Source organism: Anarrhichthys ocellatus, unplaced genomic scaffold (genome assembly GCF_004355925.1).
Source record: "Anarrhichthys ocellatus isolate YVR2014 unplaced genomic scaffold, GSC_Weel_1.0 scaffold16, whole genome shotgun sequence".
Classification (NCBI taxonomy): domain Eukaryota; kingdom Metazoa; phylum Chordata; class Actinopteri; order Perciformes; family Anarhichadidae; genus Anarrhichthys; species Anarrhichthys ocellatus.
The window spans coordinates 1,840,886-1,859,800 of NW_022280046.1; the positions used below are offsets into that span (position 1 = coordinate 1,840,886).

General features: G+C 41.1%; 2 protein-coding genes across 6 annotated transcripts in view; one reads left to right on the top strand and one right to left on the bottom strand.

Annotated features, from left to right (window-relative positions):
* The window catches only part of sardh (sarcosine dehydrogenase), a 35,130-nt gene extending 32,585 nt beyond the window's left edge, over positions 1-2,545 (top strand). For all 4 annotated transcript variants that reach the window (XM_031856068.1, XM_031856070.1, XM_031856072.1 and 1 more), the window contains one exon: positions 1-2,545. In XM_031856068.1, coding sequence (XP_031711928.1) covers positions 1-129 — 129 coding nt within the window. In that variant the 3' untranslated portion in view covers positions 130-2,545.
* dbh (dopamine beta-hydroxylase (dopamine beta-monooxygenase)) overlaps positions 2,498-18,915 on the bottom strand; it is an 18,376-nt gene continuing 1,958 nt past the window's right edge. Inside the window, exons 1-13 of one of the 2 annotated variants that reach the window (XM_031856074.1) lie at positions 16,686-18,164; positions 13,802-14,173; positions 11,782-11,928; positions 10,776-11,033; positions 10,234-10,410; positions 8,032-8,134; positions 7,396-7,562; positions 7,101-7,244; positions 5,816-5,854; positions 5,280-5,339; positions 5,029-5,156; positions 4,510-4,669; positions 2,498-3,127 (exon numbers count right to left, since the gene is read on the bottom strand). In XM_031856074.1, coding sequence (XP_031711934.1) covers positions 3,014-3,127; positions 4,510-4,669; positions 5,029-5,156; positions 5,280-5,339; positions 5,816-5,854; positions 7,101-7,244; positions 7,396-7,562; positions 8,032-8,134; positions 10,234-10,410; positions 10,776-11,033; positions 11,782-11,928; positions 13,802-14,173; positions 16,686-16,700 — 1,884 coding nt within the window. In that variant the 5' untranslated portion in view covers positions 16,701-18,164 and the 3' untranslated portion in view covers positions 2,498-3,013. Of the gene's footprint in view, positions 3,128-4,509; positions 4,670-5,028; positions 5,157-5,279; positions 5,340-5,815; positions 5,855-7,100; positions 7,245-7,395; positions 7,563-8,031; positions 8,135-10,233; positions 10,411-10,775; positions 11,034-11,781; positions 11,929-13,801; positions 14,174-16,685; positions 18,165-18,915 lie in introns of those variants that run through there. The other variant, XM_031856073.1, reaches the window with a different exon arrangement.

An 18,915-nucleotide genomic window follows, 5' to 3' on the forward strand; every position in this document is an offset into this window, starting at 1 on the left:
GTGAGTGCCGATTTCATAAAGAGCGGGGAGTTTACACTGGAGAGGATGGGAGTGACGTACAAGGCCAAGGCCCACCTCAAATCTCTATTTGACCCTGAGAACAAACGCGTCAAGGGCATCTATGCTTGAGAAGGACCACGACAACTGAAGAAAACGCACTCTGGTTGGAGAATGAGGCTGAGAGAGGTGCACGGTTTGCAACTGTGATATTTGTTTTCCGAGCGCAGATGCAGCCGTTTCACTCTGAACACGTTGGACTCTGTCATAACTGTGCGTCTGAAAATGTGATTATTTTTTTCAAGATTATGTCTGGGATTTAATATAACTGGAGGGGAAGAGATGGAACTGTTACAGATGGTCTAAACTCTGTATCAAAGATATAAAAGGTGCTGATTTGAATCTGGTATGAATGTTTTGATTGACCCCGTCTGGGTTTGAGAGTGACACTCTTCTCTTGTGAGTAGCATTACTATAAAGACAATTTAATTCTTATTGTCTCCAGTAATCAACGTTTTTTTAGCACCTGCGTAAACTGGAAAAGAACCATTTGTGATCCAGCTAACTTGATTCCTTGATTGATCTTAACAGCATATGAATAATCTTTAGTTTTAGAAACAAAAACGAAACTGAACAATAGTTGCTCTTTTCAAACAGTCAAATTAAGCTAATTCAGCATGTTTAAGCCATAACACCAAATACATTAGGAAGTCTAAGACAAGAGTAACGGATGCATGTGTGTGTAAAGTAAATACCGTAAATTCTCAATTAGTGGCCAGGGCCTTTGTGTACTTAAAAGAGAAAACTACAGCATGCCTTTTATTAGGCAACAGGCTAATAGTAGGTTGGCATTCTAATTATATCCTCATAGTGCACTGTATTGTATTATGATGCAGTGCTGTAATATTTCATTTCAAATGTATCCTATGAGGCCATAGATAATCATATTAGGGAATACAGCGATGCTCAAACGTTACACTAACCCTTGTAGCAGTTTGAGTCAAATTACAGTAACTGATGTTTGTCCTGATAATAATGACTGAAAACAGGGTTTCACTGGCTTCCTTGGTTCTCAGGCAGACAGTGTTTATCAGAGTTGGAGGGAAAGGGAGAAAAAAAAGCACCCTGAGGCGCAAAGTACCAGCCGGGGACAAAACACTGCTGGAGAAAAAGGACGGGGAAAGACAAGAGTTATCAGAAAGCAGCTGTTACAGATGGAAACCGCTTGTTTTCTGATCCCTGCCCCCTGTTGCTGTGCTCTGCGGCGTTAAACTGCTGCCGCTGCCGTTTGCAAACTCAATTCTCTTGTTCTGTTTTTTGAACAGATGCATTTGATTTATAAGACTTGTCTACCAAATCAGGCATTCCTAAGAGCTCTCATTTTGTGTTGTATTGCTGTTAAATCAAACTCAAGGGTCAAACAAACATCTGACTTTCATCCAGGAAACCAGTGTTCGTGTCCTGTGCAAAACCAAAAGGAGTTTGGAGTGAGTGTGTGTTGGCTTCACACTGTAGCCCTCCCAGAAGGGGGCATAATTGAATCTTTTTACAGCGAAGCAGCTTTAGGAGGTGTTGAGCAACACATTAAACAACGCCTTGGCCTCCTAATACTTTCAATTCAAAGTATGAACGTAGTACTGTGGATAAGTGAGTATGGCAGGACTGTATTGTAGAATTTGTGTAATAAAAGATACATCGACGAAATAGGTACTTTGAGACGGGTCTTAATTTGATAATTTACTGAGTCTACTCATGAATAATTGATGGTGCCTTTATACACTCTGTGTGTGTATATATATATATACAAACTAAAACTACAACTGTTTACAGGTTTGCTTACAGGTAGCTCTGTTTGAAAAACTGAAATCAGGAGTTGAGGACCTTGATAGCTAATCCATGTCTTAAATGCAGCTATGACAGTGATTAAAGATTTGTTTTTTTAAAAACAAAAAAATCAGTCTACAAGCTAATTGCAAAATTTAATTTTTGTTCTAACACATATTTTTTGATATATTATACTTGTGTTTATATCCACTTACACCAACACAGTTTAGGCCAAACATAAACCAAGAGTTCATCACTCACTCTGTGCGAACAGCAGCCAACAAAAGTGTGTGTTGAAGTAGAGGGAGGCATTTGCATGTATGGGCTCCTACTTGCTGTGTTGCTGCACGTTCAGCACAAAATGTTTACTAATGTGGGATGATTCAGCCCAGAAGGCCATTAATCATTGAAATAGTTGTTCTCAGTCGTGGCTCAGGTTAATAAGAAGATTTCTATGGGAAATGTGAAGCAGGCTAATAAAACACTGTCACTTCTGTCCAAAGGTATTTTTTCAGTTTACAGAATTTCTCTTCCTTCTGTGGTGTGAGGTGAATATCGCAGAAGTCTTGATTATGGAAAGCAGGCGAAGTGTATTCTTAAATGTGAAATGTCTTGAGAGAGTTGTTCAAATAACAAAAATGACCATTCAAATTGAAAACATGACGTTAAACACTCATTTAATCTGTCCAATGCAATTTTAATAAATTCCTTTTTGAACTGCCAACATTTTTTGTGACATTTATTATTTAACATGCAATAATAATGACACACAGGGGCATGTTGAGTAAAAGAGAGTGAAAATTAGTTTTAAACTGTAAAAGTGATGAATGAAAATGGAAGTCATTTTATTTCATGTGAAAGGGAAGCAAAATAATAATTTTCTTTTCAATAACGCAGCAGAAGTTAACGCTGTTGTCCCAAGCAACAATTCATTAGTCACACTTTTATTGGTTCGTTACATGCTAATCCCAATTCTCAAGTCCTTGTACCGTGCTTTGAAACGAGACACATAAATAGGATTATCATTCATTTGTGTGTACTGATAACATAAGACAGTGGATATAATTACAGCAGGTGTCAGAAAACCCGTCTTCTATCCCCAAACACATAAAACAGCGGTAAATTCTGCAAACTCACATGTAGCTTCTTTAACTTCCTTAGGTCAGGGGCCCTTTCGTTGGACCCCCTCCGCTCAGACAACAGGTGTAAGGCGTCGGCTGGTGGGATGTGCTCCTCCCTCACAAGGGTAGCGAGGCTTTTCAAGGATGGAGGTAACCACCGGTACGGGCTGTTTGTCCCACTCTCCCTGGAGAAACAGATTTATGATATTGGTGACGTTTGATGGGTTGTTTCGCAAAACAACGGGTAGTATCCTTGATATTAGATTGCAGGTTTTTATTAGATAACTGCACAGTTGTTATGGAACAATATATTGAACCTGAAAAATACACTCGGGGCCATTTCTTTGTGGTTTTCAGTGTATTTTTTTATGGCACATGGCTTCAAAACTGAAAAGGCTGCTTCTTTTCACAAGGTACAGTTAAGCAGTGTTTTTGTGTGAAATTCTCAATTTCAGTTCAGTGTTTTGCCAGTTTTATCTGTCAATTACTTTCTGCTTGCGCTATCATTGCTGATAATCTCATTCAGTGAAAGTGAAAACAGGTGTGCATCGTTATGTCCTCCAAGCAGTGGGTGGTTGGTGGTTGGACGCTGTCGAGTGCTGGGAGGAAGGCTAAAACTGTTAAAATTGGTGTGCTTGTGTGTGTGTCTATATCTATATTTAAACGTATGAGATAACTAAGAAATATAAAATGTTATTGCATATTCTTTGAATGCTTTGTACCCGTCTAGCTCAGCCTATGTTTGCCTGAGCAGACGGTGGGTTGAGAGGGTAGAGAGCCGGTCACTTGTCTGCTGCAGAAAGGTTGAGAGGCTGCAAGTTGTCCTTCAACCTCACACATTTTTGCCTCTTACCATTTTGGTTAAAAAAAAAAAAATCATCAAAATCAATTTTGCAAGAGCTCCTGCCTGTAGTTGGTGCATTGCTCGTCATTCCTTACTAAGTATTCTGCTGCCCTTTTTATATGGAGTATAAACGCCACAACACTGTGAGAGCCTGACTTTACCCGTGGCTGCTGAATTACTTTAAGATTATTTAACGCATGATGGCTTCGCCCAAAATATCTTGAAAGCATGTTGTAGTCTTTCAACCGCCTTCCAGCGGTGGCTCCATGAATTGAATACATGCCACTTTTGTTGTTGAAGTTAATGAAATAAATGAAAATGAATGCTCCTGACAGCATCCGTTTCTGAAGAGATCAAGCAGGACGCGTCCTTTCATGAGCCTCATCCTGATGTTTTAAATGACATGCTGACTTCATGTTAGGCTACACCTCGAAGTTCTGCTCTCAATGTTTTCATTCACACGCTGGAGTCAGTTCGTCTGCATCTGGCCTGGTTTGCAAAATAAATTTGATCAAGGCATCTGTACATTTTTGAGTTTAATTGATTTATTTGCTCTAATCCAAATGGAACAAATGCTCGAGTGTGTATGTGTTTATATTACAAGTTAACAAGCTGTCCGTTCAGATGATCAGACTATTCTGTCCAACTAATGCTGGTCTGTCTTTGAACTGGTTTAATTGGTGGCTTGGCAGTCGTTTGTAGTGCGTGTGATCGGGGACTTACAGGAAAGAGGCGTGCACTCGACTCGTTACAGTGCATGGAGATGGGGGCTGTATTATAAAGGGAGTCCAGCACTTCTCCAGTGAACGCGTCCCACTGTAGCTGAGAATACTGCTCCGTCACACCAACCTCACTGCACACACACTGGTCCTTTCCGTTGAACCTGGAGGGAAGAGCAAGAGAGAGGTTGAAGGAAAGTCGATAAAAGTAGGAGGCGGAGGGAGATTGAGAAAGGAGGAATATGTTGGAGGGGGGGGAAGCAGTTAGAATTGGCATTAAGAGAACACAGTTTCACTTTAAAGGACAAAGCATGTGGTTTTCCGAGATTAAAAGAAGTAATCACATCTCTGGTTTCGGGAGTGAAGGGCAGTGGTGGAAGGGGCGAATGCTATGCTGAAACCCCAAAATTGCTTCGTCACAGAGGAGGTGGAGGGGTGGATGCAAAATGAAAAAAGATTGAAGGACATGGGGAACAAGCAAAAGATTTCAGGGAGAGAGAGAGGTGTTTTGTGCGTGTGCTACCTGTTAATGAAGGTAAAGTATTTCTGCAGGTATTCTGCTTCAACGTGGCTCTTGCAGAGCTCCAGCTTAATTCGAGGGTAGTAGTGAATGTAGTTAACACACATTTCGTCCATGATGCTAAAACCTCCCTGAGGACACAAGAGATTTTGGATGGAGGTGGAGGAAGGTGTAGATGTTTAGTATAGAGAGCATATGTAGGTATTAGGGAGGAGAGATTCTGTTGCTGTTGTCAGTGTTCAAGGTGAATTTACCACTGTAGGCTTGCTCCTATCTTCTGTGTTATAAGTACACTTTGTTATGAGAACATCACCCTGCAGGATCAAGCACAAACACACCAGCAGGTCACCTTCTTTTTATGTTTAGCAAAGACCACTGGTGAGAATTTAAAGGTTACTCACAGAAAATTAGTAATTTAAGAGCGCAAGCGGGCAGTTTTTTTTTTTTTTTGCTGTGTGGAGCCCAGCTGCTGCGGTTTTGTCTTCTGTCTCCTGAGAACTTCCTATCACAGCACCAATTTCACAGCCTGTCCCTAGTTCCACTCCAGTTAAGCACCTTATGCAGCGGCGAGGTATTCTAATTCAATACTTTAAATGCAGTGGGAGAAAAAAAAAAACCTACATCTGGGCCACGACCATTCAGACCTAGTTGGCTGAGCTCACAGAATAGTAATTTCCCATTCTTGTCAACTGTGCTTGTCTGATTGTAACATCTGCACAGTGAAAAACTAAAACACATAACAGTCACTGCTTTTGTCAAATGCAGGCGCAGGGATCAACTATATACTTACAGGTAAAATATTAGCCATTTTCTTTAGAACTCGGATCGTCTGTAAGAAAGATGACCAAAAACAAACACAGTACATTAAAATGAAAATCCACCCAACATTCAATTTGGGGATTCTTGTTGTTGAACAGTAAACCTAGAAGTTAGTCTGTGGTGTGATTAGAATAATGCCAATGATCTTAGTGGATTGAATAAAACAGTGCTTTGTTTTAACAATACAATTCCTTGTTACCACTGGACACATTTTTACAATGCATTTCCCTCTCTAGCATCTTAAGTTTGGGCATTATTGGACACTTTATTTATATATTTACACAGCAAGATGAAACACTGGTTGCTCTTAATGATTTCCTTAGAGGCAGCTTTCACAGTTATTAGCTGTGTGTGTGTGTGTGTGTGTGTGTGTGTGTGTGCGTGTTTGTGTATGTGAGTGTGTGTGTGTGTGTGTATGTTTGTGGGGAAAGGTCTGTTAGCTTTGCTGCGAATGGTTTGATAAAGTCTTCATATGCCTATAATGAGGCTGCACGATTTGAAACGGCACCGCCACACAGGTACACTCAGATTAGTCTAACATCAACAGCAGCTGGAGATTTTATCAGGCGGTCTAGCAGATGTCCTTCTCTGCCCTGTGTGTGTGTGTGTGTGTGTGTCTACCTGCCCCAGGATATTGTGCATTAAAAAAACACAACAGATGTTGTCTGCTGTCTCTCAACAATGTTAATGTTGTTGTTTGTCAGTTCTGATCTGATGTTGAGTTGATCTTTTCTTTCATTCATTATTTCCTGCTGCTGTCCTGTGGATGAAGAATAGAGTGTGCTATACCTTATGAGGCCTGCTATAATTGTGACTGATCGTAGGTTTATAACTTTCTGTAGAATACCGTATTTTGCACAAGAGCTCCAATAAAAGCTCACAGTATTGTATATTTACTCCTGTTTGAGTAACAACTACTAAAAACGACTACTACTGTAATATTTTCCTACTTAATTCCTTGAAACTCTGCAACTAATTCCTGACATAATGTACCTATGCTTCTTCTTCTAAAACCTATATGGGTCTGCTGTAAAATTAACGACGAATTCTAAGCCTTTATTTTAATGAGGTGGGAGCTTTTTTTTTCTTTTAAAAGGTACAGTGGAAGCAGAGGATAATCTTTGTCCCAGTGGCACACGGCTCAGTGTGATATGAAGTAAAGCTCACTTTGATCCAATCTAATACAGTATGAGATACAACACATGAAGGTAGATCTCCGAGTTCCTCAGGGTAAACTGAGCCATGCTGTTGCTCACCTGGTAGTGAGTACTGAAGTGCTGGTCCTCCTGTACCACCTCCAGCTCTTTGCCTCCCCTCACCAAAACTGTCCTCACCCCACGCCCCGTCAGGTGGGTGTGCAGCTGGGACGCAAATACATGGATTCCTCCTGGAGGAAAAGCCTAGATCGACAAACAGACGGACAAGGAAACAGACATTTTAAGGTCACGCTCCAACCAGGATTTTTGTGCTTTAGGGACCAAAACCTGAAGAAATATGTGGCACGCCAGCTGGAATATCCGCCCAGCATTCTTTTGTTTTTTTCATACGTACAGTCTGGGTACACCTGGAGGTGCAATATCCACTGAGGTAGAAGGTGTGTTGTTTGGGTGGAATAGCCATGATGGGAGTATAAACAAGCCCCAGCTCCATGATCCCTGCATCGTACCGCCTCAGACTCGGGGTGTAATGCAACCGTATCCCCGATGAGTCCCTACGGCCTGCGTGAAGAATATCATGGAAGATTGAAATATTCAACAAACAACTAGTTTACCTGTAGATCATATTACAATTACATGCACACAATCGTAACAGAAAATAACTATAAAGCAAGAAAGGAAGTGCTGAGAATTGGAAGATATTTATGTTGGATTTATGCGTATTGTAAGGTCAGAACAGGATAACAAAGGCGAAGTCTGTGGCGACTTGTACGGGCGAGATCAAAAGGTATATCTGAACATTTTTAAATGAATCCATCTGTTCAAAATAAGCCCAGCACTCATCGGGAGAGGCACAGAGAATCCTGCTGTGTGTGTGTGTGTGTGTGTGTGTGTGTGTGTGTGTGTGTGTGTGTGTGTGTGTGTGTGTGTGTGTGTGTGTATATAAAAGAGAAAGAAAAAGACAGAGGGCATGTGTTACAGGATGTGCTGGAGTTCAACTGTGTGTCAAATAAGTGTGTACTGTATGTACCAGATTTAAGGAGAGGGTTGTTGTAATGGACCTCCAGACGAAGGAACCTTGAGGAGCCTGGTCCACCCACAGGCATCCCTGCATCAGGAGGATAGTAAAAAGCCTGCAAACACACACACACACACACACACAAAAATAAATCAAGGATGGAAATCATTCCTTTTTGGGGGCAGATGTTGTTAGAAGATCACAAAAAGAAGTGATCCCTCTCTCTGGAGTCTTGACAAGTTTTCCTCAAACTTCCAGATGACAAAGTTTTCATTTCACCCACCGTAGGATGTCTGAATAGTCAATTACAGGCTTCCCCTCAAACCACCAACGTGATCCCGGTCAAAGTGGTACACCCAAAGAATCACAATTATCAGTCTTCTTCATCTTCTCGCCCACACTGCAGAGATAATAGATTGCCTCTATATAGCTCTACTATTGTGGTTCTCTAAACTGTTTGGTGATGACTGCTAAAAATAACGGCATGCCCACTCACAAACTTCCAACCGCCCACCGATTCTAAAATTGTAACGGGGACAGATTGTAAGACAGAAAGGGATTTTGAAGTGATTATGGTAGAGAAAACTGATTATTAACTCAAAATCATCTCTGTTCCTTGTTGAGAACCTTGTTTAGGGATCTATGAGCTGGCTCAAACAGTGTTTATTGACTATTTCTTTGCAGGGAACGGTTGTATTCTCATATGGATGCGCCCTCTGAGATGCTGGTTGGACTTGTGAGGTATATTTCCTTTTTCATCCTCTTGCTCCTTGGATTCTGAACTGTTCTGCTTATCGTGGCAAAAATACATTTTTCCAGTCACTGCTGGCCCCATGGGCGTCAAACCTCCATGCTTTTATCAAGGAAACTTGATTTAATCTCGCTTCATCATCAGTGTCTTCAACTATTTCAGACCACCTTAAGCCACTTCTGCTGATAGACACAATTTGTAATGGAAGAGAGAATTGTTCAATTTAATCTGGTTTAATGTCATAACAGTAAAATCCGTAGAGACTTGCAGTCTGCACTACAACACGCATCTCTTTTTCTCTAGTGCTGTCTTCTTTCTCCGCATTGTTTCCCTCTTCCTCTCTTTGTTATGTGATTTTGCAGGGCCACGTTTCCCTTCTGATGCGGTGCCGGGGAGAATGAAACAACACTATTAAGAGGTGATGAAAGAGGCCTGAATATTTCCCACCTAATCTTGTCTTCACAGCTCATGGCTCACAGAAGGCATCCTGCTTGTTTTTCGTTTGGCTGGCAGATAATCCAATCAGAGAGGGACCGGGCTGGCTGTGATACAGTGGGGAGCGGAGCAGAGAAATATGGTGACACGCTCACCGGTCCCTGTCCTCTTTGCTTTATGTGACCAGCAGGCTGCTTGCTTGGTCAGCCGGCTGGATGGTTGCCGTGGAACATAAGTGGGGTGATTTAATGCCTGAAAGATGACTGACTGACTAGCTGGCTGAAGAAACAGGTGTTTGCCACCTTTTAGCTGGTTGATGAGCATTGTTGATGAGCAAACGGATTGTTTCGGCCACTTGGGGGGGCAGCTGAATAAGCCGTAACTCAACATTGAGATATTACCTTATAACAATGTCAGCAAACAGTTGCCTACAGCACACACAGACTAACATTAGCATTCATTCGGAGTCGTGTTTCTGACCACTTGATGAAGTCCACTATACAGCTGCTGTAGTGTATAGTGCATTAATAAGAGTTGTTTTTTTGTTGTGGATATTTGCACGAGAGTTAACTTCCCACATACAGACTGTCTCCGAGCTCTTAATAGACTTGTGCTGCGTGTGGGATCCTCTTTACAAGGTTTTCTGCTTGCTGTTCTAGGCTTGAATATTACTTGCGAAGGAGTATTTGTTTATCTCTCACAATAGATACGAGGACAGGACCAAAATCAAGATTCATTCCAACTCTTTTTCAATTAGACACCTGCAATGTGTATTAAAAACATGTCAATGCATGTGTTTATTCTGCTTTATCTAACGTTTGTGTGGGGTTTATTGTTGCATCTTAAAGGTTAGGACTTGGCTTTATTGGCATCATAAAAGTTGTATTCAGGTAAGTGGTGAGAATATGTTTGTAGCACTTTTTTCTTTTTCTTTTGTTTCAGGGAACAGGGAGTGAACATAGTCAGTGGAAGGTGCCCGTAAGGACAGAAGTAAGGAGATGTGCGTGGGCGTCTGTTTCCCATCATACCTCAGCACCCATAGCCCATGCAGCAAGCACATGGCGGCAGAAGGCGAGCTTGCCCGGCTTCATCTTGTCATCACAGGAGCCGCTGTACTCTGGAATGTCGCGGATATCCGGAGAACATTCAAACACTTCGATGTGATGCACGATGGCCTCGTTACCTGGAGTTATCACTGACTCATACTGACAGAAACAGAGAGAGAGAGAGATGGAAAAAAGAAACAAGTGAGAATCGTGTTCTTCAACACCGCTACCTCAGGCCATCTTTTAAACTTGAAATGTATTAAATGCTACATACTGTGCGATTGCTTTAATATCTTATAATACTTTACGTTTTTTCACAGAGAAAACTATAAGGATGTGAGGGGATGTGTTTGTTGTGTTAATACATTTTCTTAAATTTATTTTTCCAACCCTATTGTTTTGTTAGGCCCAGCTGGTAAACAAGGAGCAATAATAAAAGCGTGTGCACAGTCTCCATCCAAAACACCCACTTTACTGTGTAAACCTCTATGTTATTTTATATAAATGGCATTTATCAGCTATACCATGATAATGTGGTTCTTTGGCATGTTTTCAGGCAGCATCTGTATGAAGCACCAGTAGGTGGTCTCTTGATTTGGGATGACGACATTTGGCGCCACGACGTCCAACGTCTGCACGTCTGGAGGCAGGGTGGGCGACGGCGTGTCGGGGCGCAGCATCAGCACTCTCTGAAGTCCCGTGTGGATCCGGGACAGGTTCAGCTGATCCAGTGAGGCGAGTGGTTTCTCCAGAAGTCCATAGATGATGTGCACGGTTCCCTCCTGACCAATCGCAAAATAATCAGAAAAGAAAGCATGTAGCATGATGGCTGCAATGCACAGCACAAGCAGCAGTTGTGTTTCTCATATGAATAGTCTCGAATGGCAAACAGAACTTTTCATTATGTTGTCATGGTGATGACCATTGGTTTTGTGTCTGCAACTTAGAGGTCTGATGCAGCACCATGGAAACCATAATCATTTTAATGAATGTTTCAGTGGAAATTGTGCTGATCAGTCCTCACCTGAAACCACGAGCTCTCCATGATGAGCACTCTCATTGCTTTTTTTGTAAAACATGCACTAAAGACAGCAGTGGAAATGTCACAAACTGCAGACGCACACCCTCCCTCCCACACACACACACACACACACACACACACACATTCACAAACTAACACATTCAGCGCAAATACACTATGTCGTTATGTTACACGCATGTGCACTCAAACGCCATCTTTCCCACCTTACTGACATGTTATCTTCTCACCACCTGTTAACTGTCAGGTTCATTCGGTTCAGGATTGACAGACAGAATTTTGGCTTGAGGCCGTGCAACATAAGTAGCAGCTATGTCATTTTTTTGGGGAATATCTGCAAACTCAAGATTCTACAAAATAGTGGATACAAAGGAGAGACAGAGGCATAACCAAATGTCTCCAATAAGTGCATATTAGACACATCATACCTGACATGTACACAGGCAGACACACACACACAAGCACAGTGTGGAAAGAAAGACGTTACACACCTCTATGAGGTAGTCCCTGGGATCACAGGTACTGAACGGTCTCTTGAAAAGCATGTAGAATCCGTCAGTTTTGTATGTGGCTTCCATCAACTCGTAGTCTTGTTGGCTGTCCAAAGAAACGTGACCCTCATTGTCGCTCCACGCATCCTGAAGGACAAGACGCATATCATTAACACCAGAGAGACACAACAAAACATTTAAGAGGATGTTGAAATGGCCCAGAAGTAGAGTAGTGGGCCCATTTCAGGGGAGCTTTGTGTCCATACAAACCAGGGTGGGAGAGTATTCTAAATAAAAAGGGCAGCTACAATTTTATTGCAGAAAAACAACCAATAGTTGAATTTAGCTGAAACAAATGTTTATAGGGGAAGGTTTATTGAGACACAAAATAAAGATTTTTTTACTTGCCAAATTAATGTCAACTAGAGGAAAAGTGATGTTGCTATTGTTTGTTAATTTTAAGGTTAACTCCAGCCCAAACAATTGTTTTCAAAGAAATCAGTGAAACAGCGGCGGTTGGTGTTGTGAAACCTTCCCCACCCGGTCGGTGTACAGGATACATCATACATGATACTCTGCCAGGAGGCTCAGTCTATCTGCTTCTGTTATGTTTCTCACATTCATATCTGTCCAGAATAGCACCTAAGATCGCTGTATTTCTGTCTCCCTCTCGGCCCCTCTTATGTAACTCTTCCACACAAACTGCAAAAGATTCTGAAGCCAACGATCTTGAAAATAAATACATTATATATAAATCTGGAAAAAAATGTGGGCAGTATACAGTGTATGTTTTGTGTGCGAGTACATAATACACTATACCACAACCTGCAGATGAAAGTCATATCTTTATTTATTTTTATCTTTTTATAATTCTGAAGTTTTAAGCCTTGAAAATGCAACAATGAAGAGTTTTTGCTTGTATTATTTAAATACTTTACATTTAATTACATAACAATAATTATAAAGCACCAAAAGGCACAAAACTAAAACCAAACCATATATCCAAATCAAAAAGTATCCTTGATTATCATAATGTAGAGTGTCTACCTCAGTTCACTATCCTACTGGAGGTCTAATTTGTTCAGCGCTGTTCTAGAAATAGCAACATATGGAATAAATGTGCTAGTATAAAGGGACAGACTAGATTTATGAGACACAAGTATATGTCACCCCCATCTTTCCCAAAACTCTGATGTGCATCATTCAATAGAAAGTGTCCTCTGGATGCTGCCTCTGGCCTCAGATCTAATCACAATAGAGATTCACAGCAGAGATTTCTTCTTTGTGTGTTTTATCTTTGCTGAATAAGTCAATAAAACTTTACATTTTAATGGAGTTGTCTGGCCTTTCTTTGTTTAGAAAAAGAACATTTGTATCTCGTATTTTTTATATTTCTATTTTTATTCCATTGATAGCGATCAGCATTAAAAGATATATTAATACATTCTGTCGCAGTCCATTAGCCATTACCGTGATGACAGCCGCAGGAAAGCAAATATGCAAATAAAAAAATCTTATATTTGTTAAAGCCGTGTGTGTGTGGCTAAATGAAAATGAGACATTCTACACATCTTAATCATCACAGGATTCAATTTTGATATGATAATAACCGCTAATAATTCCCCAAAGAACTTCAGCTATTAGTGCAGTTTGAGTGATTTCCAATTAGCAGGGGCCGATAACATCCTTTGTGACTATGTGATCATCACGAGGCAAGCCGTCCGCCGGCTCCTCGTGCAAAAACAACAATCTCACACCTCGGGGACTACAGACAGATGAGGGAAACCTCCATTCCTTAAGGACTTCATGTAATCCCTCTGCATTTATGAATTTGACGAGTGAGTGAGAAAGAAGGTAAAATGATTTGATTTTACACCTTGTGTAGAAAACTGCTTGATATCCACACCTTTTTAGAGGCAAGCCTTCTGTCAATTTTCTTTTTTAGATTTAACTCCTCAAATTCTTTTAAATTCAATAATTTGTAAGACAGATTATACAGATGACACAAATTCCTGCTTACCCCAAAGTAGCTATTAGCTCCAGAGTCCCAGAGCACCACCAGGTCAGCGTTGGTCAGCTCCCCGCGGTCGGACATCCCTAGGACCACGCCATGTTTGATGTCTGCCACCCGCAGCTCCATGTAAACCTCCTGGTCGGGGTAGCTGATGTTCCAGGCCAGCTGGAGATTCCCGCCTGGGTCGAGGGGCACACGGAAGGGCATGGGGAGAGGTGGGAGAGGGCCGGGGGAGGTTGATTTTAGGCTGGACACTTCGACAGCATTGGTGGGCCCCTGATACGAAGCCAACAAGATGACCATTAAAGCAGCCAGGGCTGTGAAGTACATGATGGTGATGTCCTGAAGGCGGAAGTTCTTATTGCAGATTCTCATACCCTAAAGGATGGATCTCAATTAGTGTGGTAGCAAATTTTTTCACTTCTGTTTTTTCTTTCAGTCTCTTCAGCCAGAGTCAAAAAAAAAAGATATCGTCAGCGCTGTAGTTACAATGCTGTAGTTCTATAAGAGTTTCAACTCTGAAACACTCACTGGTTTTGTCTGCTCTCCTTTCTGGCCACAGTAGACTCAGTATCTCCCTCGCAGTGGTCAGGTGAGGTTGGTTATTCTTTTCTTCTCATGTTTTCTATCCTCCCAGGCCCTTGTTTTCTGAGAAGTTTGAGTTTCACTAATCTCTCCTGTCTTTAGGTTTCTCTGTTTTCAAGCCCTTGTGTGTATTGTGTCTTTCTTCTGAGCAACTGCTCCGTTTCGCTCTGTCTCATCCCCCTCCCTGGTTTTTAAGAGACTCCTCCCTTGTGAGTTGTCTGTTTTTATCCACTCTAATAGTATTACATTTGTTGAGGAAAATTGGATTGTATCCTTTAAGCCCTGGGGTCAACCATGATTCTGCACATCTGCCCGCCCCTAATTGACCCTAATTCAACCATGGACATTATCAACGACAATCTGCTTAGACTAACTAAACTTTATTGCTCGCTCCATCTCTGTCTTTTTTTTTGTTGCTTTGGTGAGCATGTATCATACATTTTCTTGTGCATTTCCTGACAAAAAGTATTCCAAACACTATATCTTTCACCTTGCTTGTTGTGTTTTTTTGATTCAAAGTGGATTCAGGGGGCAGCAAGCGACTGTTGAGGTGAAAACAAGGCAGTGATGCATTTCCTAAAGCCACTGCCTCAGGTGGCAGAAGACCTAATCAAAGTGTCAATTATGGGTTTCAAACGCAAGAGGGACACATTCGGGGGTTGGTTTAAAGGGTTAGTAAAGTCCCTGTAGAAAAGTGTTGTGTGCTTATGTGCTTTGACCTGTCCCTGCCTTCTACACACATTTGAGAATCAATAGGGCATAAAAAAGCTTTACAAACAGGGAGCTTGACATTGCACGGAATCAGGATGTAGAGCAAAACAACACACAGTCAAACAAAGAACTGTAGAAAATCTGAATTAATTTAAGTTCAAAATGAGGAAATGCATTTTCATAAAATCATAAAAACACATACATTTATTAAAAAGAGAAACCAACATTAAGGGTAATGAAAGGACGTATGAATAGAAATCTTTATATGCAGTCTGATTATATCACAGTTTATTTGTATATGGTAGCACTTCTCAAAACCAATGTCACAGAGGCACCAATCCAACACCCTGCAGCTTTTAAAAGGCCCTTTTCACATGCAGGATCTTTGGACATGTCACAGTAAAATACAATCAATGATGGCTGTTTTCCATTGAGCTGCTTCAGTTTCAGGATCCTGGTATTGTGCATGTTGCCTCAATGTCACACTCTCACAACTTACTGGGATTCTTGAATCCAACAGAGCTGTCGGAAATGTTATTAGTAACACCTGCGCTTTTCCTACTGTGACAAGTCAAATGTCTGCAGTGAAAAAGACGATTACACTAAGTTATTTCACTAAGTGATTTCATTGATATGTTTTTTTCCCCTTCCCTTTAATTAAAGCAGGGGTCTCAAACTCAAGGCCCGCTAGCCGAATCCGGCCCGCCACGTCATTTTATGTGGCCCGCGAATCCACCAGCAAAAAAAAAAGTTTAAAAAAAATTAAATAAAAAATTAAATAATTAAAAGTTAGACTTGATAGTAAAAATATCCCCATAGTCGAAATTATTAGATAGAAAGTCGAAGTTATGAGACAGAAAGTCATAACTATGATAGAAAGTCATAATTCTGAGATAGAAAGTCAGAATTATGAGATAGAAAGTCGAAGTTATGAGATACCTAAACACACAGTCACAGAAGCAGCTCTTTGGCTGGTTACTGTACACTTGACATAGAAATGTATTGTGAGTACATTGAAGACTACTTTAAACGTGGCTTTAAAACACATGAAATACTTCACGTGGGATTGTGCAAACACACCCTTCAAAGGATTTTAAGCTTTGAACAAAGTTATTGTAATAACTTGTGTTTGATATTTGTCTTTGATATTGTCTTTAATAGTTTGATCTTTGATAGAGTAATGTGGGTTTCTTAACCCTAAATTAAAAGGATTTAAGTTATAATAACAGAAATGTGCTTAAATATATTTTACATTTATATAACTGCATGTACAATATTTTTACACTTGAATAAAGAATAATCAAATACAGAGACAGTTATTGACCAATATGTTAGGAGTAGTTACATTTACAGTCTTACATTTACAACCGGCCCTTTGAGGGCGACCGTGATGCTGATGTGGCCCAGAGTGAAAATGAGTTTGAGACCCCTGCCTTAAAGGTTCTATAAACCGGATTCAGAGCATTAATGTAGCAGCCAACAGCTATTTGCTATGTAAAGATATAGTGGAATAATGTCTACCTAATCAGAGAATGAAGTCGCTCTCCCTGTCTGTGTGTTGTAATCTGAGCTTCTCTGTGCTTTGTCTACATACCTGTAGGCTGTTCATCTGTGATCCGCGGGCTCAGTCGTCACCACGTTGAGAGCCAAGTGGAGGCATACAATAAATATGCTCTGAATTTCGTATTGAGCACCTTTAAAAGATTGCTGTCAGTGGGTGAAGTCTTTAGTTGGAATGAAAACCCGGAAGGAAGATAGTTATTTAAGACATGTCACATACCCCATTGACATCACTGTTGGGTGTGGTTACAGAGGCTACAAATGAGCATGCTGACCACACCCAAGTGAAACAGGCTGTCATCCAGAGAGGGCAGTGAAGCTCTGCTTTTCAGCCTGGTGTTTTCATTCTTCAGAGTCATAGGGATAGGGACACGTACGGGATGGATGGATGGACAGTTTGCAGGAGGTGCAACCTCATTTGTACATCTCTTTTCATGTCATGAAGGGATGATTCAATGAATTTCAAGTTCCTGTGAATTCCAGGGAAATCTCGTCATCAAATGTGCTGTAGGGTGAATGGGTGTTGGACTAAATTCTGTACATGACGTAAAAACCATCTAATCCATTTTCCGTAAAGGAAAAGGTTTGGATCTGAGCTGAAAGCGGAGAGAGCAGAACAGAGAGGCACAGACTGGTTAATGTAATAAAGGCTGTTAGTCCCTGAGGCAAGATGTGTGTCTCTGGCCTTCACTTGAGGCTCAATAATCTTCTCTTTCTCTGTGTCTTTCTGTTTCGTTCCATCTTTTATACCCCAGCACTTCTACCTTTTTATCCGTCTGTCTCTCCTCTGTCGCACTGCTCTCTGCTACTGCTGATCACCCTCTCTCACGCTCTTCCTGCCATGTCATTTCTCTTAGATGCACACTTGTCTTTCTGCCACTGCTACTGATGTGTCAGCAAACATGAACGCCGTAAAGTCAGCTGTGATCCGGAGGGAACGATGGAGAAAGAGGGGGATAGAATGGGGGACGGGTGGGGAAGAACAGATTTAGGGAGAGAATGATGGTCTTTTGTGTAATCATGTCTATACAGTGTGTGTGTGTGTGTGTTTATGCAAAAAGCCTGGGGGTCTATCTGACATTATCCTGCCTAGAACAATCATCCAGATATTGCTCCGCAAACTTTCCCATCATGCTTTGCTTTCAGTTTAGGGAGAAGCTAATGCATGGTCAAACACAAAAACACACACGGAGATGCCAAAATAATTAGGAGTCTAGGCGACAACTGATCCGTAGCTTATAAACATAGTTTTCTGTTATGTAGCATGGTTGGCATTGTATTTAGAGTCTGATCGCATTACATTACAAGTATAATACAAAGCAATACTATTTAACAGTCCTGCAACATGTTCATCGTCTCAGAAACTGCATCAGAGAGATATTGTGTTGATTTAGCTCGATGGTAAATTATTTTAGATTAATTGGATTGAATGTTTGCTTAATAGTATATGACATCCCAGTAACACCTTTCACAAAAAAAACAGGAACTACAGCCTGTCACGATCAGTCTTTGCCTTGTGTGTTCTGTGTGTTTTTCTGTATTCTCACTCTACCTGTCAGCCAACTCCCTTCACCTGTCCCTGATCAGTAATCAAGCACTCCCTCATCAGCACAACTCTCCTCACCTGTTCTAGCCACTATTTAAACCCCTGCCTCTCAGTCACTCTCTGCCAGATCATTGTGTTCTACCCGCCCGGTTGTCTTGTCCTGTTCTCGGTCTCCCCGTCTCCCCGTCTGCTTGCCTTGTCTCGTTCCAGCTGGATTTCCCCCCTTGTCTCTTGTCTTGTCTTGTCTTGTCTTGTCTTGTCTTGTGCTTGGACTCCCTGTTGTGTTGGTAAATATTCCTATTTGTGTTTAATAACACGCCTGCTTCACGCTACTCTGCCTGGTCTGCGTTTGAGTCCTCCATCATGCCCCGGGCTGCGACACAGCCTCAATAATTAGGATTCAACAACTTTCTGATAAAGTTTCAAACAAGCTTCACAAAAAGCATTGAAAGGAGGCTCAAGAGCTATAACTCATTATATATATATATATATAATTCATCATTCATCCACATTGAAACCTCTGCCCCTATCTCCTTCATTATATGCCCAGACATGTAGAGACCAACCTTACCTCAGTTATAGTTTTTGCAGTAATTCAACGAAGCACAACTTTATTTTTGAAATTTGCCCCTTGTGACTTTTGGAGTACAGTATTGAAACTGGATTTTTACACAGGACCCATATAGAGTTCAATGCCTCATTGTTGGGTAATAATACA